At 38.2% G+C, this 22,977-nt stretch overlaps 2 protein-coding genes across 3 annotated transcripts in view; one reads left to right on the top strand and one right to left on the bottom strand.

Moving 5' to 3' along the window:
- The window catches only part of NT5DC3 (5'-nucleotidase domain containing 3), a 31,858-nt gene extending 24,840 nt beyond the window's left edge, over positions 1–7,018 (top strand). The window contains exons 13-14 of the mRNA XM_081958492.1: positions 409–473; positions 1,574–7,018. Of these exons, the coding sequence (XP_081814618.1) occupies positions 409–473; positions 1,574–1,835 (327 nt within the window). The 3' untranslated portion in view covers positions 1,836–7,018. The remainder of the gene's footprint in view (positions 1–408; positions 474–1,573) is intronic.
- STAB2 (stabilin 2) overlaps positions 3,967–22,977 on the bottom strand; it is a 105,783-nt gene continuing 86,772 nt past the window's right edge. For both annotated transcript variants that reach the window (XM_081958485.1, XM_081958484.1), the window contains 10 exons: positions 21,437–21,578; positions 19,568–19,701; positions 18,596–18,761; positions 17,738–17,844; positions 16,342–16,461; positions 15,336–15,491; positions 10,939–11,046; positions 9,860–9,988; positions 8,315–8,431; positions 3,967–7,017 (listed from right to left, as the gene is read on the bottom strand). In XM_081958485.1, coding sequence (XP_081814611.1) covers positions 6,967–7,017; positions 8,315–8,431; positions 9,860–9,988; positions 10,939–11,046; positions 15,336–15,491; positions 16,342–16,461; positions 17,738–17,844; positions 18,596–18,761; positions 19,568–19,701; positions 21,437–21,578 — 1,230 coding nt within the window. In that variant the 3' untranslated portion in view covers positions 3,967–6,966. The remainder of the gene's footprint in view (positions 7,018–8,314; positions 8,432–9,859; positions 9,989–10,938; positions 11,047–15,335; positions 15,492–16,341; positions 16,462–17,737; positions 17,845–18,595; positions 18,762–19,567; positions 19,702–21,436; positions 21,579–22,977) is intronic.

The raw sequence follows: 22,977 nt of genomic DNA, 5'->3' as shown, positions 1-22,977 counted from the left end.
TGTAAACTCTTGATGGGATAGAGAAGAGATTAACCTCTTGTTTCCAGTTCTCTGCCCACTTAATAATTAGAGGGACTTTTCCCTCCCTCTAAAAAAAAAAGAGGGACTTTTTAAAAATAAAAAAAAAATGTGAAAAAAAATAATTAGAGGGACTTTTATCTAATGCTTTTTTTGCCCTGGTCATGATAATGCAGTTCAAATTATTATGTGAAATCACAGTGCTGGTATTAAAATTCAAACATATGTTTATATTGCTTTCAATGTATGCTGCTGATATGGCTATGTTTTTTAAAAATAAAACCTGTCTTTGTGTTTCTTGTTCAACCTGTCCTGCCCATCTGTTATTTTTATAAATATAGTCTATTTTAAAACTCACAAATTTGTATCATTTATGTCGTGTCATTTCAGATTCACAAGAATCCTGATTGCCAAATGATATTAAATGAATGGAAAAAGGAAAGAAAGGAAATGCGGTAAATATTGAAATTGGATATTTGTGTATAAGTTTATCAAAGGTTAAGCTAAACTTAATTTTGGGGGTTATTTCTGTGTTATCTGTGAGCATATAGGGTACTTATTCTAAGCCAGTGTTTCTCAACCATGGCGACTTTTAAATCCTTTAAATTCAGCTCCATTGAATTCTGAATGTCTACTCGTAAAATGATATATTTGCATTTTTAGTTTTAGTTTTGTCTCTCGTAACATTAATTGCAAGCACACACAAACATATTTGATGTGGTTTAAGTTGCAACTATGAGAATTATGGAGGGTGCTTGCAGAGTCTGTCTGTTTTCAAGATTTATAGGCCACCCAACAGTGTGACACTGGGCATTCTATGGCACATAAACACACAATAAATCAAATGTGTATGTCTTCTGGCTCTGTCTATCTCCATCTCGCTTGTCAGGTAGCTCATCTATCCCTAAAGGTGACAGGGCAAGGAGTATAGTTTTGCTTTCGGTTACATGATGCTTTCACTTGTGAGAAATTAATATATCACAGAATAAGAGATGAAATTAAGCCAATCTAGGATAGGTCAAGATTTAAGTTTCTAATCCACCTTTAACTATGGAATTTACTGAATTATGTTGGTCCCCCCTCTGTTAGCCTAAACTTCAGAGGATGGTGGTTGTTGGGGATAAATGAGAGATCCCATGTAGTCTACATTGAATTCCCATGCATAGGTGTGGCACAAATGAAAAGATGGTAAAAGTATATATATTTTTCCCCTCCTTTCTTGAGCGGACAGATTTGATTTTGAGGTCTTGTTGATATAAGAACAAATCTGTCCTAAACGTGCTAAATATCTCTGGTCCAAAAGAAGTCTTTTATGGTATGTCTATGGAGATTTTTAATCAACCAATTCATGGTTGTCCCAAAGATTCTTTTTCAAAAGGCAACTAGAATTTCTTGGTATTTTTCCTCGAAAACATTTTGCTGAAGAAGCTTCTTGGATGAGAAGTGAAACGTTTTCAAGGAAAAACCCAAAGAAAGTCCAGTTGCCTTGTGAAAAAGCATATTTGGAATACTGACTGTTCTAAATGTTTTTTTCTTTCTTTTCTTCTCTCATCAGAGAAGTGACCAGAGATTTCTTCAACTCTCAATTTGGAAGCTTATTCAGGACCGACCAAAACCCCACTTATTTCTTAAGGCGCTTGTCTCGTTTTGCCGATATCTACATGGCATCGTTGAGTTGCCTGTTGAACTATGACCCTGATTATACGTTCTATCCGCGAAGAACTCCTTTGCAGCATGAACTTCCAATGTGGTCTGACCAGTTGTGCACGGGTACATTCAGAATACCATTTCTTCAGGAGATGATTCAGATCAAATAACCTCCCTGACCCCCAGGGTTGTTGTTTTTTGTAATGTAATTGTTACCGTATTTCTACGCAGTGGCTTTTTTAAGGATATTTATTGTAAGAGCAACTTTCTCTATAGTAATTGGTTCTTGCTGTACATGCTATGGAGCAAATGTGTCTATTCAGCTGCTCTCTTTATTTTTTTCTAGTGAGAATTGATAAAAACTACGGTTGCACTAAGAACGGATTCTTTCCTCCAGTTGAAGAAGGGAATGGAAAATTATTTGCACATAAATTTACATACAGCCCATAATATTTGTCTTATGCACTCTAACCAGAGGTAGTATTCAGCCAGTTCTGACAGGTTATGGAGAACCAATTGTGGAAATTTTGAGTAGTTAGGAGAACCGGCAAATAGGCTGGTCCCACCCCCACTGCCTCCCAGCTGATCTTCTTTTATTGCTCTGACCAGGAGAAAAGAGCTGGAAAGCAGTTTAGTGGAGTGGGGAGGAAATGGGGATTTTGCAGTATCCTTCCCCTGTCACGTCCACAGCCACACCCACACAACCAGTAGTAAATTTTTTTGAATCCTACCACTGACTCTAACCCATGGGTGTCAAACTCATGTTGTCATTGCGGCGTCACGTGATGTATTGGGACTTTCCCACCCTTCGCTGAACTGGGTGTGGCCAGCGCATGATGCATCTAGCTCATGGGCCGGGAGTTTTGACAGCCCTCTTCTAACCAAAGATCATTGCTTGAAATTTGGGCATGATTTAAATATTTACTCAGCTAAAGGCTCAGCTGCTATTATACTTTATAAGGAATGTAAAATCTTGTCAAGGTTTCAAATCCATGCAGAGCTGGGTAACTTATTTTTTTAATCAGAATATTAGAAAATATTTTTAGTGGATGAGAGATTTAAGTCCATGCAGAACTCAGCCATTCCCCCCCCCCCCCCCCCGCGACGTATTTTCATTAGACAGCCAGGAAAAGCTGTAAGTAGAATACAATATTGCATTGCTTGCATTGAACCGATCAAAGCTTTCATTATAGAGATTTCCAGCCAATAGAAATTGACATTAGTAAACTAATTATTGACATTATTAGTAAAATTCGCAGTAGAAACACTACAATAGCACCACAAGTGTAGAAACAGGACAATACATCTACTAAACTGTGTTCAGTGTGAACATTTTAATAATATAACAGCTCTGTATGAAGAAGATAGGTAGACAGTAGATATAGAGTAAAGCACTAGTCACGTTAGTAGAATGCCATCATGTATTTTAAGAACTATATTTTATATATTGAGGCTGCAGTCTTGTGATTACTTTCTTGGGAGTAACTTTCATTGAATACAATATTTTAGTAATGTATAATAGTATTATTGTCATGTCTTCATGATAAGAGTGAAACAGTTATGATTTTTTTTTAAAGGTGAAGGTTTTCTCTCTCTTTTTGAAATTATTATTCCCATGTACTTAAAAATCATATAGGTTAAATGGTTGAGAGTTTTAAGCCAGTTCCCACTGTTCTTAACAGGACTAAAACTCATATTTCTTTTATTCACTTGTTGAGTTCAGCAGACAAACAAATTATGTATTAAGTTGAAATCATAAATACGGACACTATTTATAGGCTAATAATAAAACAGTAACATAGCTAGAGCTTCGAAATAACAGTCCCCTTCCTTGTTAGCTATTTCAACTAATAGAACAACACAACCTTTAAAATAATCTTTTGATAGCCCATTAAAAAACTACATGGTAGAAGTTGATAGATAATATACCAGTTTAAATCCAGTGGTTACTGGTTGCTAAAGAAATTATTCAAGTTTAAAACTGTTTAATTTGCAATTCTGGTTGTTTCTAAGTGACCCAGAAATTTCTAAAATGCTTAAAGCAGTAGAGTGCAGCTTTCATGGGCATTGCAGTCCTTCTATTTTGGAAATATCAAAACATTCCGTTAAATATATATATTAAAACTTTGTGTATTTTAAGAAGATATTCAAAATGTTACCAGAATTTATTCTACATTTATTTTAGGAAATAATTTGGCTCCGCAAATGCTGTTTACATAAATATTATGTGTTTCAAGTTTGTAAAAGCATGCCTAGGTAGAAATTTGCAACTACATATACTTTTTAATATTTTCTTTGATGTGTAACTTAAGAGCAGTAGCTGCCATTATTCCATTCTGGTTCCAAATACATGTCTTGAAATAGATTTTCAAGATAGGTGAGTGTATTTCCTGGTTTCAACTTTGCTTTTGGAGTGTAAATCCCTAAACAAATAACCCTTAAGAGAAAAACTGGTTTTATTACATTTCTGCTACTATACCAGTTCTTGTACCCAGGTATTCAGTGATCATGTTGCGAGGTCTGCTGTACTGCAGTATTAAGTGAGATGTGCAGAAGATTATGAAAGATGAATAAGTCCCCATTTAGTGCCAGGATTCATGTTGCTCCATAGGCTTTTCATAGATTCAACCATCCAAGCCATATTTCTCTCCCAAAGCTCATTTTGAATGGAAGGTTTTCATAGAGTGTTTCTGCTTTTTTGATACCTTTTGTAAAATTCCCTGATCATGTTATTTATTGAGGAACTTGATCTGACCACACAGTGCTGTTGCAGAGTTACACAATATAGACATAGAAAGATATTGATGCAGAATGGATGATTTTGATTGACTGAAGGGAAGAATAATACCTAATGGAACCATTGCTCATCAAAATAGTTTACCTTTTTATCTTGTCACTTAATTGTTTTAACTAATGATGAAACACTAAGTGGAATACCCAAATAACAGAATTAGGCACAAACTAGTAGCTCATACCTTGACATTATTTGAACGGTATGCATCAGTCCTCCTAGATCTTCTGAATGATATTTGTTCACAATATTAAAAAGTCAAATTAGCACAGATTCTGAAAATTAGGCATAGTGTGTGAAATCTTCTGAAGCTTCTGTAGCTGTTTTTGTATTAGCGTATGCTACCAAGTCCTGTGAGCCTAGTAATTGTAAGCATTCCTACTCAACATACTCAACATTTTGAGGTCTGCTTTACAGAAGGGTTCTTTTACTTCAGAATAAAATTGTATTTCTTTGTGTAAAGTACTAATTGCTGCTACTGGTTTTTTAAAATGACAAATATTGTAAAAAAATATGCATGAAAAGTGACTGTGGGGAGCCTTTGCATACACAGCTGCAAAATATTTTAAGAGAATGTTATGTTTTGTGTCCTTATTCTGGTGTAATTTTGAAATTTTAAAGCACACTTAAATTCTTAAACTTCTCATTTGCCATTACTTTGCTTGCTGTAGACTTTTGTCAGTATGCTCCACCTGAATGTCAAAAGTGAGACAAGTTCATTTGTCAATAGTTTGAAGCCAACTAGGAAAACATCTGATTCTTAAGCTGAAACTTGTTATTGGAAAAATATTTTCATACATAAAAAATAATTTTCTAATAATACAGCATTGTTAACTTACAAACTAATAAATATTTTATTAGAGGCATTTATTGTAATTAAGATGGAAGTCAGTGCAAGGTTTTAAGGTAGAAAGCTGGTTGGTGGAAGGGAAGGGAGAAGACCTCTTCAGTGAAAACATTGTGTATTTGAAGGAAATATCTGGGGAATATGTAAATTGAATTTATAGCTGATGGTTTTGATAATTAGTGTCTATTTCAATAAAGTACCAAAAGTAAATATGAGTGAGTTCTACAAATATTAGTTAAAAAATTTCTACAAGTAGACTGGATGCAAACATGTGTCTTTAAATTGCTGCTTTGAAGGATGACTTATGATGAACACGTAATACATGTTTTAATTTCTCTAACCAATGCTGCTAATGTAGTTTTGCTATCAAGAATAAGATGTTAATGTAAGTATGATGGATGAGACGCTTCTCAAAGCTTATAACAAAAGACTTGGAAGTAGTAATTGTTGGGGAAAAAACTATTCTTCTTGGTAGCACAATATGTTAATTTTGTTTAATCTTGGGCAAAATGTTCTTTAAAAATGGTTAAAAGAATTTGTGTTTTGGATTTGTTGAAAGAATATAAAGTGCTTCTACACATACAGTGTATATTATTCATCAAGATGAACGTTAGAATAAGTAGATGAACTTGTCTACCTTGGTGTAATGTTTTTAAAGGTAGGAGAATGGAGTGATACTGAGTAAGTACTAGCAAATATATAATTGCTAATCTGTGATTTACTGCAAGAAATTAATATACATTAGAAGAAGCCATAATGGTATCTATGCACATGCTTCTGTTCATTTTGTTCTATTGAACTGAGAAGTTTCCTATGGTAGGAAAAAAACAAATGTTATATTTGTGTGGTAAAACCAGAAGACATAGAGTCAAGAATGAAGTTGAAAAAGGAAAGAGGATTGAATTTAAAATGAGTACAATATATTGGCATGGTCTTTGAATGAGAATCTATTCAAACAAGAAGATGATATGAGCCTCTTTACCTCTTTCTTTTTGAGGATAAAAAGTGTTAAAAAGAATAAAACATAAGAATTAGTGTACTATATGGTGTGTGATGGAAGGGTTATGGTAAGGATGATTTCGCACCGTTGCATGGATGTATGTAGAAACGTGAAAACCCGTTCTACTCAAATCTAATAAAAATCTTACAATTAAGACTGTACTATTATAAAAGATAGCCTTTAATACATTTAAAAGAGCAGCTTATCCAACCTTTCTACTATTCATTTGTGTTAAAACACAAATTACAAATGTGTGATTTTAAAAAATATCTGGAAATTGTAATGCTCTCTGCTTATGTAATATGCAGTAAATCATTTAAAATTTTTAGATTTTTTTTTTTAAAAAGAATATCATTCCTTTAATGACAAGTTTGTAGCAACTTGTCATAGCTATGCCCCAATCTTTTACAAAATGAAGTGCTGTTTTGTAACATTTATTACTTCTGGAATACATGGAAAAGAGCAAAAATGAAAACTGATATTAGGATCTGCGTAACTAAAATGATAGAATTATTTTCTAAAGAAATTAAACAACATTGTTGTTTCTTGTGAATTTTCTTAGGAATTATGTTCTTCGATGGCCCTTCCCTGAACCATGTACATTGCCTTGTATCTTCATTATCCAGTAGGAAAATGATTTCTCCAGTGAAGAAGAAATAGTTATTAGAAATCATTGTGGGAATCACTGCTCACCAACTGCTGGTCATCGGAAACCTGGTTTTAAAAAAAAGATTATAATCATTGATAACAATAAGCAATAGCATTTAGACTTATATACCGCTTTACAGTCCTCTCTAAGTGGTTTACCGAATCAGCATATTGTCCCCAACAATCTGAGTCCTCATTTTACCCACCTCAGAAGGACGGAACGCTGAGTCAACCTTGAGCCTGATGAGACTCGAACTGCCAAATTGCAGGCAGCAGAAGTAGCCTGCAGTACTGCATTCTAACCACTGCGCCACCGCAGCTCTATTATGAATAATCCTCTAAAAATTTGTTGGCAAAGTAGTTAGCAATATATTATAAATGAGCAGAGGGGTTACTTTCACTCTAAAATGATTTCAAGTAGTGCTTTCAAAGACCTGATAAAGCAGTTACTTTCTTCAAAAGAAGGTTGGAGAGGGGCCAGATGTAAATGCCTCATGTCCATGGAGCCATTGCTGAGAGATCCCTATTTCTAGTAGACTGCAGAGCAGGGTGATTTGAAAGCCATTATTCAGACAGGAAACATTATTGAACAGGAAACACTACTAAGACATTGAAGGTTCTGTTAATCAACAACTGTGAAGTTGGCTCTGGTTTGGATAGAGAGTTGATAACATAGTTAGCATTTCAGGCTGTAGACTGGATTAGATTGTAGATTAGTTGGGGAGGACGTACTTCAGATGCAGACTCTTGGAGAGAGGATGGTTGGGTTCAAACATTGCACCAAATATAATGTGAGGGAGTTTTGCTTTGATCCTTAAACAAGTTATTTTGACTTGAGCACCCTGCTTTGACCACCTGCCCTGCCTGAGAAGTGCAGAAATGCAGATGGTATTTCTGTGAAATTTCCTTCCAGAAACTTAAGTCAATCTTGAGCCAACCCTAAAAAGTATAGCGCTATCCAGACAGGGTGCGGCTGTAGGGAAAGCTGCATTGTCCATCTCTTGGTGTGTTGTTTGAATTCAGTGACCAGAATTTACTGATGGGTTTTCTATTTAAAATATATATTGAAAGCTAAATGGCCGAGATAGGTGCTTAAGACTATCTTTGATGTTGTCACAGATAGAGTTGTGGTGTGTGAGTATGTATCATTTTATGGCCCCTATGCATGCTAATTCCAAGGGGATAACAAAAAGGAATAAAATACAAAAACACCCCCATACTATGTGCTGATAGTTCTGCTACTAAAAGAAGATAAAACCATGTGGTCAGTTAAGTAGAAGCCACAATGTTTTGTTCTATAACCCAAATTCTTGCTTCTGACATATTTGGAAGAAAGAACTACCCCCTCAGTATAAAAACTTACCAAAAATGGATCATAAGGAGGATCTGATGGAGGAGCTGATGAGTTTTCATAATTGGGATTTGAGATGTTGCTTGATGGTGCTTTGTCCAATGTAGTTACATCAATATCATCTTTTTCCTATGTGATATTTTTAAAAGAATAGTTTATGTACAGAAAATCATTACGAAGAAAGACACTTTGGTGTAGTACTTAAAGGCATTGAGGTAGGAAATCAAGAGCCCATGAATGCTAATCCTGCCTTTGGCTTAAATCAGGTGGGTGACTTATTCGATCTCAGTCATAGGAAGAAGGCAATGGGAAGCTATTTTCAAAAAAGGCCAACCAGTTGCCAGGAGTCAAGATGAATTGAGGACATCAAAAAGCAGAGCAAACAGGGAAGTCAGAACTGTTGGTTGTATTTATAAGTTATTTAAATACTAGGGTTTCATTTTCGGAATGCATTAAAACAGTGGTTCTCAACCTGTGGTCTCCGAACCACTGAGGGTATGAAGGCTTGAACAAATGTTATGATTTAAATCTTGAATTAAGTCTTGGTGCTCGGTGCCATGGTCCATGGCTACAAAAGGTATTTAAAGGGGGTCCGTGGTGAAGAAAAGGTCGAGAATCATTGTGTTAAACTAAGCCTCATGTACGTCTATATCCCTTGCTTGTCCTCTTCTAGATTACCATATTTTTCGGACTATAAAACACAAAGGTGTGTAAGACGCAGCAAGATTTCAAAGAGGTAAGTAAAAAAAGTTTTTGTCCTCCCTGGCTCCTAGGAGTCCTCTGCAGGCTTCAGCAGGGTTGGGGGAAGGCAAAAACGCCCCCGTTTTTGTGAAAAACGGATGGAAAATGGCCCATTTTCCGCAAAAACTGGGGCATTTTTGCCTTTCCCCAGCCCCACTGAAGCCTGCAGAGTGCTTCTGGGACTGGGGGGAAGACAAAAACGACCCGTTTTTCGCAAAAATGGGATGCGGGGAGGGGCTGCGGAAGGCCAAAAATGGCTGTATTCGATGTATAAGACACACCAACATTTCCATGTTCTTTTAGCGGGGGAAAAGGTGTGTCTTATTCTCCAAAAAATATGGTACATTCCATCTTGACTGAAGTGTTGGATCTATTCTGGTTAGGGTTATTGTTATTCAGAAGTTGCAAGAGCTTCATCACTGGAAGCTTTCAAGGAGAGACTGGACTGTAAGAAATGGCATGGGGTCCCTTGCTTGAGCAGGGGGTTGGACTGGATGAACTACCAGGTCCTTTCCAACTCTGTTATTATTCTTTTATTCTGGTGTTAGACCATAGTCACCAGAAATAGCATCCTCAGTAGAGCACATCAAACTCGACAGGAGTGATGGCAATTTCTTTCCCCTTTTCTGCATGCTCTACTCAGTGAAGCTGAATGGATAAACATTTCATACAAATGTTCTTTGTATGAAAGGAACGGCTTGTCACATATTTCTTGTTTTTGATCTCCTTGCAGGATCAAAGTTGCCTATTTAAAAAAAATATACATGCACTGTAGCTATTCTAAAAGTCCATTTATGTTACTATGCTTTTTCTTACCCTGAAAAGTTGAAATTGAATAGTTCGGTTCTTAAATCTGAAGTATGAATATCCAACCAAAGCAATGATTCCAATGACCAGAATGATTGCAAAGAATATTCCTGTGCCAGCTCCAGGATGTAGAGAATCCTTGAATTGAGACAAAGAAGGCAAATGGATAATAGGTAGGAAGTAGAATTAAACATTTCACAAATTCTAGAGGGAGAGTCCTGTTACTGTGTGTTAAGATACACAACAGAACATGGCATCACACGGTATTTTAAAATTGACCCAAATGTATTGTGGCACAGAATTTGGTACATTAACTCAGGATGAAGGAAAATGTCAGTTTTAAAGCCAAGAAGCAGGGCAGGTTTTCTTATGCATGCCATTTTGCTACGAAGGTCTCAGTGTGAACTATAGTTTAAAACATGCATATAGGAAATTTGTACTATGTTGCCTAATTTAAGAATATGTCTATATTAGAGAAAACAGAAACAACAACAAAACCCAATATTTTGTAAATAAATCAACGTGTTCACCACACCTTGATAGCTCAAACAAATGTTTCCAATGAAGGAGATTCAAAAAGAGGAGTTGGTTATTTTAGTTGTGTTGTTCTGCAAGGACTTTCATGATTGTCCTGAAGCTGGGTTCTTCATTTTATAAATCTCAAGATGATGTAAGTTCCCCAGCCAAGAGCTCTTCCATGGCAAGATGCACATCTATATGTCCCTAAGGCACATAACCTATAGATCCAGAACTGTATATTCCCTCCCCTACACAAAAAGTGTTGAGTAAGATCCTGAGACTATCTCCAGAAGACGAAGTAATATTAACATGACAGAAGAGGAAAATGTGTAATGGCAGAGCACATTGCCACTTTAAATTCAGTTTTGAATTAAAATCTAATGTTGCTATTTTGATTCTGAGTTAAGGCCCATAAATGCCACTTAAGCAGAAGATGACCAAGTGCCCCAATATAGTTTTTACTTCTTGACATACTCCATCAAGTCTGCTTCCAAAAGAAATATTCATTCAGAGTTTTTTTGGAAGCCACTCCATTCAAAAAAATAGATTTCTATATGCAAAGCACTTACAGTTGCAGGAGGTGCCTTTAGTGATGCTTCAATAACATGAATGACCCCATTGGAGGCAATAATGTCCCACTCACGGATAGCTCTACCATTCACATACTTGGTAGTTATCTGAAAAAAAATATATAACTTGAGCCACAACATGATGAACATATTATATCATCTTACTAAGATACTCCCTGTAACACAACTGATGTTTACAGTGTCAGCTCCGGCCAGCCCAGAGGCCTGGAGCTGCCATTCAGGGGAGAAACCCGGGCCAGCTGCCAAGACTCACCAGGCTTCACTCCTCCACAAGCAGCTGAGTAAATCTACAAAGCTAATGTTAACTGACTGACAACAATCCACGATTAATTGTCGGGTGGTTTTCATTCTGGGTTACGAGGGGATGGGTGTGCGCACGTGTGGGGTGCAGGTTATCCTAATTACTAAGTAACTATAAAAGGGGGGGGAGCACAGGATGGCAGCTCTGACTATTTATTTATTGCCTTAGGACTTTGTTGGTCAGTTCGTGCCGGAGGAAGAATACAAACTGCATTTACAAACCGTTTCTGTGTTTGGCTGTTTTCATTAACCCTTCGGAACCTGACATACAGTGCACAGATCTTTTGTATATGATTTGCTTTGCATAGGTATACTACTACTGCCTACAAAACTTGCCCTTTTTGTGCTGTTGGACATTAGCCCAAAAAAGACTCAGCTCTTCCTTGGCTGAAGTAGCAGAAATGGTTTGGCCAAGGAGGAATCTCATACAAAGAAATTTGCTATTGCTACTCATTCAGTGTAGAAAGAAAGTTAAATCACTAGTTGGGCAAATGTCCCACCCCCAATTTTATTTAATCCAGATAAATTAATTAATTAGAACAATTAATCAGTGGAACAGCTTGCCTCCAGAAGTTGTGAATGCCCCAACACTGGAAGTCTTTAAGAAGATGTTGGATAGCCATTTGTCTGAAACGGTATAGGGTTTCCTGCCTAGGCAGGGGGTTGGACTAGAAGACCTCCATGGTCCCTTCCAACTCTACTATTGTATTGTATTGTATTGTATTAAATAATATATAGTGGTTGCTATATTAGCTTTTAAAGTGAAAAAGACTACATTGCTGAACTATACACATAGATTATACATTAATCTTTATACATACAGTAGGGGCGTCAAACGGGTCGTCATGGCAGCATCATGTAATGTATTGCAACTTCCCCTTTGCTAAATTGGGCGTGGGCATGGCCAGCCCGTGGCAGAGGTGGGTTGCTGCCGGTTTGACCCGGATCGGCTGAACCAGTAGTAATGGTGGTGGGAGGCTCCGCCCACCAACCCAGACATTTCTGCACATGCATAGAAGTGTCGCACATGCGGAGCACGAGGAGCCAACGTCGCAACGATACGGACGTGCGGTCTCGATGCTCCGAGACTGCAGGCGATACTTTTGCCACTGGGTGGTCCAATCAGACCTAAACCATCCTGCAGAGATGGTGAACAGGAAGAATGCGTCTTGCTGATCTCAGGGACTTCGCAAAGTCCCTGATCAATGCCGGCGACAAAAAATCCAACCAAGGCTGATGAAGTCTGGGCGGCTCCAAAATGGAAGGATATGGAAAGAGAAAGTGTTTCTAGCTAATGAGGAATTTTTTCCGTTTTAAAAGAGACTGCCTATAAAAAACTTTAAATTAATTTAAATTGGAGAACAGAAGAAATAAGTGGCGGAATTAAGTTTGGAATGGTTTTGGACAGTGGGTTATCTTACTTTTTAAATGCTATGTTCATGGATGGAATTTATGCAAGCCTTTTAAAACTAATGGATTAAGTTTTCTTCTATTTTTTTCTTTTATTATTCTTTGTAACCTATGGACTAAAATTCTCCTCTTTCATTACTGTGGGTGTTTTTCTAACTCATTCAAGAATTGGACCTTTTTTTTAAACTTGGAATACAAAAAAGATACAAAAAGAAAAAAAGAAAATTGCAACAATAACACTGCTACTTGGAGGCTGGAGGTTTGTGTATTGGAAATGAAACACTTTTATTTTTCTTACTGATTATCTTGGCTTGGCTCTCCAAGGTCTCACAGCTTGTTTATAGAGTGATAAGAAGAAAAGCATACAGATGTCCCTTTGAAGTATATCTTTAACCAGAGAAAAGTGAAAATAAAACTTTATTGTGAATTTATGCTTAATCTTGTAAAAACCTTCCAAGCCAGAGCAGCAGTGTTTGTTAGCTGGAGATAATGGCACAACTTCAACAGCAGAAAGAAACTTTAAGCCTGCAAAAAATATTCTTAGACATTCAGAAATTATCAAACACATTTGAGAGGACGGAGAAGAAGTTGGAAGACTTAGAGCATCTAACAGTAAAATATGATGAAGAAGTTGGAGATGTTTATCAAGTGGAAAAAGTGGAGGTTAGAATCCTAAAAACCGAAGAGGAAAACGACCATAAAGAAATTAAATCTGCTGATATTTATGGTGATTGGTTTGTTTCTGGAAATGGAAAGAGTGGAATACTGAAAGAGGAATTAAATGGAGGGGAACTCTACCCCAGATGGCAAGACACAGAAGAAGAAACAAAAGAATTTATGGATTTAAAGAGAGAAATTTTATTAGCAACATCATTGATAACACTACTGACAATTAAAGATAAGCTGCTTAAGGAAACAGAAGAAGGGCATCGAAATTACATGAGAGATTTTTATAAGCAAGGAGTTGCTAAGAGGAGTCCATACAAATTTGATTTAAGGAGATGATTAGAGGACTGACAACACAAATGGCAGAAGACATGAGATTGTTTTGCTACTGGAAAGATACAGGTTGATAGATGGAAGTGTATAATTTAAAACTAGTTAAACTTAGTGAAATTTAGTGACAATAGATATAGTTAAATAAATAATTGATAATGATAATAATGTATACAATGTGTAGTGTTATGATAAGTAATAATTGGATATGAATATTGAATGGTACCCATGCAAGGAAGATTAGAAATCCTTTTGGATTATATGTAAAGGTTATTAAAAAAAGAACTAAGTTAGATTCAGTTAAGTCTTGATTATTAGGGGGATATAGGATAGAGTCAAATAAAGGAAGGGTAATGATAACAACATATATATATGTATGTATATATGTATGTATGTATGTATGTATGTATGTATGTATGTATGTATGTATGTATGTATGTGTACAACATAAGGAAACTGGATGTAAATTGTAAACAGTGATTTGGAAAGGAGAATTAGAAAACTTTGTTATTAAATATTATGGATGTTTAGCTAGAATAGGACATAAGGATTCAGTGTTATTGGAGGATTTCAGAAATAGTAAATGAAATGCCTGTATGTGGTTATGTATTAAATTTTGGTATATTTTATGATGAAGGACGTTTAAACAATTCTAGTCAAATGAAAATGGAGATATGATGATGGTAACATGTATAAATATCTGAGTTAAAATATTTGAGTTAATATGAATTATGGTTGATGACTGTGGAAGAGATGCACGAAAGTCTTTTGTAACCAACTGATACACTTTCTACAGTATGTAAAGAAGGAAGATTCTTTGTGTTGTGTTTGTTTTGAAAATAGACAAAAAAAAGTTTCGCACATGTGCAGGAGCACACCCAAACTGGTAGTAAAAAAATTGGCAATCCACCTCTGGCCTGCAGGCTGTGAGTTGACACCCCTGATATACAGTAGCATATAAAATAAGATAAACCCTGTGGAAAGTGTAATTCTTTACTCTTTTTTTCTTGTTTTCCTAGTCAATGAAAAGAATGTAGAAATACATTTTTATGCAAAATCATAGAAAAGGAAGTCCAGGAGAATCCAGGCTACTAGCTTAATTTAAAGAAAAATATTAGGGCTGCCAGGGATGTCCAGTGGTAATAGAAAACGAACAGGGTAGAAATAAAAAAAAAAGTGATCATAGAAGATAGAACAGGACGACAGAGAAATATGAGATGTGTGAAGCAAGGGAATAAGCTTGTGCAGATTTGGGGATATTCCAAGCTCTGTGATCCTGAAGTTCCACGGAGTGCATTTGGGATCTGTATTATGAGTACAGGTCCTCCACTTACAACAGTTTGTTTAATGACCATTCAAATGGCATTGAAAAAAATTGAGTTATGATCCTTTTTCACATGACCATGGCAGCATTCTGGGAACTACACACATTTTAAAGTTGTTAACTTTCAAAAACACTTTGTTATGTACCGTGTATGCTGGCCTATGACTGTAATAAAGATTTGAAAGGCTATTTCTCCCCCTGAAGACTTTCATTCATGTCCAATTCATATCAGAATTCCTCCGTTTCTGCTTTTTGTTCTTTTGGAGGAAAAAAAATCAAACCAATACAGGCAACACACATCAGGTTGTATCCTTATGAGCAGCATATTGATGAACAAATCACCTACCTTTTTAGTGAGTGAAATCTGCTCCTGGTTTTCTTCTTGGTGTGTAATTAACAGACTTTCCCCTATTCTGCTTTGGAGAGTTGTTCCATTGACCAAATCTTCATAATATGTGCTGTTCTTGGTTAGATGATATTCAATGTCTCTTCCAGAGAGTGTCTTAAAGTAGCAAAAAATAACAATGTCCACAATCAAAAGGGCTACATTTGATAGCTGTTATCTTTTTCCTCCATTTTTTTTATTCAAAGCTCATTCCTTACCTTTGCAGCTAAAAATGAATAGTTTTATTCCATAAATTATATGGGGAGAATCTTTTTTACTCTGTCTAAAACAACTCCAAGTAGTTTCTGATATAAGAGCTCAATTTCAATCAAAAGAATTTAAACAAAATGAAATCAGGTGGAATAAGGAGCCCGTTGGATGATACAGGAGATCCCAGCAAACATGTAAGGGGTTTAAGCATCATGATTGGGAATGAGACTGTATATATTAGTATTTTTACAAGCTAATGTATATATCAGTAGTTCCTCTCCCTGTCACTATCAGTACACTGCGCACAGGGCCAGGCGTCTGCGCATGCATGCGCACTCCACTGCCCCTGTGACACCCAGCTGCTTGTTGGAGGTTGCTCAGGGGCCACAAGCTGTGCGCATGTGTGCAATTGGCCTGTTGCTTTAAAAACAGGTATGGAACGCGGGTGGGTGGGCAGACCAAATGAGCCACCGTACCAGTACGGTGGCCGCTGCTCCTGGTACAGCGGTACCGGGGAGATATATATATTGCTTCATCACCTCCATAGATTCAACCTATGTTCCATACATGTTATGCAAACAGCCAGAAGCAGGCAAAATTTTAGGATATTTGTTTAATTTCATAAATTGATGACATGGGCATTAGGAACAATGAGAATTCAAAAACAGCAGTAGAAAAATTAACATTACTTTCCATGATCATCCTATTTAAGCTTCTGGAGCTGGCAAGGAAAACATTCGTTTTTTTTTTCATTTACCTCGTTCTTCCTCAAGCCATCATTGCTTGGTACAAATAAGGTTGCTTTAATAGAGAGATTTGTGAGGTATTTCATGAACTCTTGGCCTTTTCTTGAGGTATTTGAATAAGTGTAAATCTCCTGTGAAGATAGTAAATTGTGACAATAAATCATTATGACATATATTCTGCTACGATAAGAGTCTTGCAAAATAGTTCCTGAGAGAAGAAAAGAATGCACGATAAACAAATAATGCTTCTGAGATATTTTATGAAACCCTCAGATTCTTCTTGCATGCAAGGATCCAAAATGTGTTTCTTAATGACACATATTTAAACAAATGAGTTGAATCAGGGTTGGCTTTTTCCTTTAGAAATGGAGAACACTGCTTTTGAGGACAGTTGCTGAAAGGTGAAATCACTCTTTTCTAGTAGAGTGGAGTAAGATCACCGAAAGAAGCCATGTAGTATGTACTTTCAGATTGAAGCTTTCACAAATAACTATTTTATGCTGTTATACTCTTGTTCAATCCTCCTTTTCTCCCTCTCCTCCTCTTTGGAATTCAACCAGCAGTCTTGTCAGCCTGGAGGCAGAGCAGATCAAGTAATAACCCCAAGGAAGACTATAGACTTATTTTATTTCGAGTGGCTATAGCAGCATAATCTTGTAAGATTGATTGTGTTCTCTACTGGGAAGTAAGAAGCATCAGCAAGCCTTCCAGAAATGGAGTCAGATTGCTGGCTTTTTGTTGCTATTGGTAGAATAAAATGAGCAGAGACTGGGCAGCCCAGTGGATTGCAGGCTTGAAGAAAATGTGGAAGGCATTTATCATAGGAGCAAAACATAGGAAAAGTGGCCAGGTCTCTTCTGGCTCCAGAGATGTCATATTTTGCAGCTGAGGATCTCATGCCGCCTATAAGCTATAGGATGCCAATTTGCACCTTGGATCACAGAACAGAACAGAAAAGGAAACCTGTTGCTTCACCCTCTCAGGAGGAAGTGTTACTGTTGTTAGTCCCTCCTATAGTTGGATTTTCAAAGGTGTTTTTTCAGTAATGTCTTCTTGCCCTTGAATGATAATGAGCTCATTAATAAAACCCCGGCATCCGACAATTACAATATTTTCAACTATAATAACAGACTGTTTGTCACATTTATTGATCCCCTTTAAACAACTGATTCAAATCATATTTATTTTATTTTATTTATTTAGTTTGTCACTCATGTATAAGCTAACAGGAATAAGAATAAACATGAATAAGAACACAGGAAATGGGTACAAATAAATGGGGACAGTAGGACAGAGATGTTAGGCACGCTGGTGCGCTTATGCACGTCCCCTATAGACCTCTTAGGAATGATTCAGATTTGTTCCTTTGCTTTCTAAGGGGAAAAAAGCTTTGTTTTTATTACTCACCGAAAGAAAGTTTTTTAATGTTGGGAAAGTAAAGAGGACTTGAAGCAAGTTTCCACTGCATGTAAATCCATCTCCCACATAACCAGTCTTACAAGTGCAATTGACATCTATAAAATAACAAAGAGAGTTTAGATAGGAAACTGACTTGGTTCAAGGACTTGAATATCTATTAGGAATGGGGGGGGGGGCATTTTCCTAAGACGTACCCAGCTCTCAGACCTACAAATAATTAATTTCCCTGCAATATAAATTAGATAATTATATAGTAGGACCTATGCTTATTAAAATGTTTACATATTGTTTCTCATTTTAAAAACTGCTTATAACTGTGATATGCTTAAATTCAATAAGGTAAAGGTTCCCCTCGCACATATGTTCTAGTTGTTCCCGATTCTAGGGGACGGTGCTCATCTCTGTTTCAAAGCCAAAGAGCCAGCGCTGTCCGAAGATGTCTCCATGGTCATGTGGTCGGTATGACTAAATACCGAAGGCGCATGGAACGCTGTTACCTTTCCACCAAAGGTGGTTTCTATTTTTCTACTTGCATTTTTACATGCTTTCAAACTGGTAGGTTGGCAGAAGCTGGGACAAGTAAAGGGAGCTCACTCCATTACGCGGCACTAGGGATTCGAACTGCTGAACTGCCGACCTTTCTGAGCGACAAGCTTAGCATCTTAGCCACTGAGCCACCACGTCCCCTTTTTAAATACAATGTAAATATGTAGATACAATGCAAATCTGCCTGAGACTGCTACAATTATAAAAATGATCTATAAAGACTTTAATTCAGACCTCAATGGGTTGAGCCTAGAATCAAGATGGCAGATTCTGAGAATTCAAACATTCTTCTATTTTTACCTTTGACTCTGTAACAGAAAACATCCCATGTTTCAGATATGTTGACTCTGATTCCATAATCAATAATGCCAACAACTCCTCCACCACATTTTGGGGCAGAGAAAGCTGTTGGATATCCGACTCTTCCATTAGCCAGCCAACCAGCCGCACACAGATGATATTTGGCCTGTTGTTAACATGTAAGGAATACAATCATGAAACAAAAGAAAATGGATAACTATCCTAAGCTAAGGCTTATCCAACATAATAAATATTGGAAGACGAACTGCTTTCACTGGGAGACAAAATGAATATAGCAGTTCCTACTGCATGAACGTGCACAGGAGGCTTACATTAGTGAGAATGCTACTGACCACAGACTTCTGTGATATTTATAGAATCCCAGATGCACTCTTTGAAGCTTCAACAGGGTGGATGAGTCACAGCAACAATATGAAAGACAGATTGACTCATTTTCCAAATAGAACTTGGAATTTTATCCCAACTCTGGTTTGCAGACTGTGGCTATTGCACACTGGCAGTCTGGATTTTTCCACAGAACTGGCTGCAAATGGCTCATATTTGCAGAAAAACTTTTGCAACCTGGATATCTATGGAGTTTCTCAACCATCCAGGTGATGATCATCTCAAAGGTGGTGTTCAAAAGGCAACTGAATTTCTTGTTTTTCCCCCCTTGAAATCATTTTGCTTCTCATCAAATATCTATGGAGATTCTCAGTCATCCAGGTCATGGCTGTCCCAAAGGAGCTTTTTCCCCGAGGCAACTGGACTTTCTGTTTTTTCTTTGAAGATGTTTTGTTTCCCATCCAAGAAGTTTCTTCAGAGCTGAGGAAGCTTCTTGGATGAGAAGCAAAATGTCTTCAAAGAAAAACCAGAAAGTCCAGTTGCCTCTTGAAAAAGCACTTGTGGGACATTCTCATACCAATACCATGCATATTTTCCCCCTTGGCTAGGATAAATAAGCATTCTTACCTTCTGAGCATATAAGAGCTGAGTGTACGTAGCTACTGTAGCACTTTCATCTTCACAAGTCTTATTTGCATCAGCAAAAGTCAATTTATACTGCCCTTTGGCAGACCGTATGTGAAAAACACCAACTGTAGCATCTGCAAAGCAAAAAGATGCAAAAATATTTAGGGGTTTCCAGACATGATGATTTATAAAAAGCCGGAAAACATCAGATATAAATGGTGTTTGCTTTGTAAAGACAAGAAAATGAAGTATTTCCTTTGCACAATTGCATCTTTCATACCAGCTTCGGTATATCCTGACAATATGATTATATAAAATGTTGAGTCTCTCTGACATCTCAAAAATCTATGCAGATAATACAGTGATTCATTAGTCTTGATACACTAGGGACTGATGCACACACTTGATGTGCATTTAGACATGGTTGTATCAAATCCGTATATAACCATGTTGTAACAAGGTGCAGATTCTACACCTGAATGTTTTATTTTTGAGTTGAAATTATTTGGTAAATATGCATATACATGCATGGAACTATCATGAATAGTGCGGGAGAAGACCCGAGTTGTCAAAGGCACCAAATTATTGTTTTAAAAATACCTATAAAGATTGACTGTTGTTGAGTTATTTCATATTAGAACCACCTCTTCACTGTAAAGAATTCTCAGATTCAGCCTCATTAAGAAGCATAGACATAGACTTCTTAATAGCATAGACCTGGACAACCTAGAACAGTGATGGCAAACCTGTGGCATGCGTGCCACAGATGGCATGCGTAGCCATTCGTCAGGGCACGCAAGGCGCTGCCCTATCAGCTGCTGAGTTCACCCTTTTTTAAACCCATTTTTCGCCCTCCCCAGGCTCCAGCGGCTTTATAGAAGCCTGGGGAGGACAAAAAGAGCCTCCCCCACGCCCCAGAGGCCCCCTGGAGGCTTCACGAGCTTCTCTGAAGCCTCCGGAGCGTACAAAACCAGCCCTATGGGCAAACCGGAAGTTCGGGAACAGACTTCCAGTTTGCTCGAAGGGTCGTTTTGAGCGCTGCAAAGGCGTCTGGGAGGCCTCCAGATGGTCCCTGAAGCCTTTGGAGCGCTCAAAACGACCCTCTGAGCAAACCGGAAGTCACTACTTCAGGAACGACTATTTCAGCTTCAACTGCAATAATACACAGACAGGCAAACAAACAATACAAATTCAAAGTAAACTGCACCAAACCTGATTGCAGAAAATATGACTTCAGCAACAGGATAGTCCATGCCTGGAATGCACTACCCGACTCTGTTGTTACATCATCAAACCCCCCAAAACTTTAACCTTAAACTGTCTTCTGTGGACCTCACCCCATTCCTAAGACGTCTGTAAGGGGCATGCATAAGGGTACTAATGTGCCTAATGTCCCTGTCCTACTGTTCCCATTTTTTGGTATTTATTTGTTGCCACAAAGAAGAGGGAGTCAAACTATTCTCCAAGGCACCCGAGTGTAGAACAAGAAGCAACTAATGGAGTGGAAACTAATCAAGGAGAGAAGCAACTTAGAACTGAGGAGAAATTTCCTGACAATTAATCAGTGGAACAGCTTACCTCCAGAAGTTGTGAATGCCCCAACACTGGAAGTCTTTAAGAAGATGTTGGATAGCTATTTGTCTGAAACGGTATAGAGTTTCCTGCCTAGGCAGGGGGTTGGACTAGAAGACCTCCAAGGTCCCTTCCAATTCTGCTATTGTATTGTATTGTATTCATTTCTTATGTATATACTGTACATATACCTGCTTACACTTATATGTTTATATATTATATTCATACTTAAACTTGTTTTCTCATACATGCTTGATAAACCAAAATAAATAAATATTTCAAAATTAGAAGACTGACCCTGGAAATGGAGGTCGGCACAGTCAGCATCTGCATGGCAATGTCCATTGTCCTGTAAACATCTGTCTATTGGCAGTTGATTTACTTCACAATCAATTCCATCCCCAATGTAGTTTGGTTTACATTCACATTTACGCTTATCCTGAAAGGAAATTTTAGTATAACTGAGTATATCAACAGACTTATAGATTTTGTGTCACAAGTCACTAGAGCTGGCTTTAGACTTCTATTTAAAAACAAAAACTACATTTCAAATACCCGTGATAATGCAAAGTCTTGCAAAGCTTAAAAACAGTTTTTCTTTCATGAGTAAGTCTGTTATTCTGCTATAAATCTAGTTAAAGAATAGACAACCTGATGCCCTTCTTGGCTTTGGTCTTCTGTTTATATTAGAGACCTTGTGCTAAAATCAAGGATAACCCTATTTGGATGACTTTCTAAAAGGTGATTAACTGGATGACTGTCTACAACAGCCCTGCCCGAGCTCCTCGAGCTAATCTCAGCGACGGCAGTTGAGACTCCCAGACTCTTGGTCATGGGGGACTTCAACTTGCCGTCAACGGGAGCGGCTTCCGAGGTGGCTCGGGAGTTCATGGCTTCCATGACGGCCATGGACCTGACCCAATTAGTGCAGGGCCCCACTCACGAAGGGGGCCACACACTGGACCTCATTTTTGTATCTGAACAGTGGACGAGTGATCTGGGAATAGGGGATTTAGTTATCACGCCCCTGTCATGGTCAGACCACTCATCCCTCCGGCTGGACTTCCCTGGCGCTATCCCCCACCGCGAGGAGGCGGAACCAGACTCTATAAACTGGTACCGCCCCAGGCACCTGATGGAATCTGATAGATTCCTGACGGAGCTTGGGCCAATACCTGTAGCCTTGTCCCGCTCCCGTTCCGAGGACCTAGTGACTGCCTGGAATAGGGCGACGACTGGGGCCTTGGACCGGGTTGCGCCGTTGCGACCTCTCCTGCGGCATCGACCCACCCGGGCTCCTTGGTTTACTGAGGAGCTCAGGGTGATGAAGCGCCACAGGAGACGTCTAGAGAGCAGGTGGAGATCCTCGCGCTCCGAATCTGACCGAACACAGGTAAGAGCCTATTTGCGGACTTACCTTGTGGCAATAAGAGCAGCCAAACGTAGACATTGTGCTGCTCTTATTGCGTCCGCGGATAACCGCCCTGCCGCCCTGTTTAGGGTGACTCGCTCCCTCTTATCGCAGGGGGCGCGGGAGACACCCTTACAGGGTAGAGCAGAGGAGTTTGGGGAATATCTTCAGGACAAAATCGATCAGATCCGGAGCGGGTGGACCTCCGTCAGTGGACCAGACGAGCCGCCAACAGCGAGTCTTGAGAGACCATTCTGGGAGGAGTTTGACTCTGTTGCCCCCGAGGATTTGGACAGGCTGCGTGGACGGCTGCGACCCACCACTTGTTTATCGGACCCGTGCCCCTCCTGGCTGGTACTGGCAGCCTGGGAGGTGACACGAGGCTGGCTCCTGGGCCTGGTGAGCGCCTCACTGAGTGAGGGATACT

This window comes from Natrix helvetica, assembly GCF_964273705.1.
Source record: "Natrix helvetica genome assembly, chromosome: 6".
NCBI classification, from domain to species: Eukaryota; Metazoa; Chordata; class Lepidosauria; order Squamata; family Natricidae; genus Natrix; species Natrix helvetica.
Note: the sequence above shows the minus strand (reverse complement) of the source record. Positions and strands in the feature narration are given on the sequence as shown.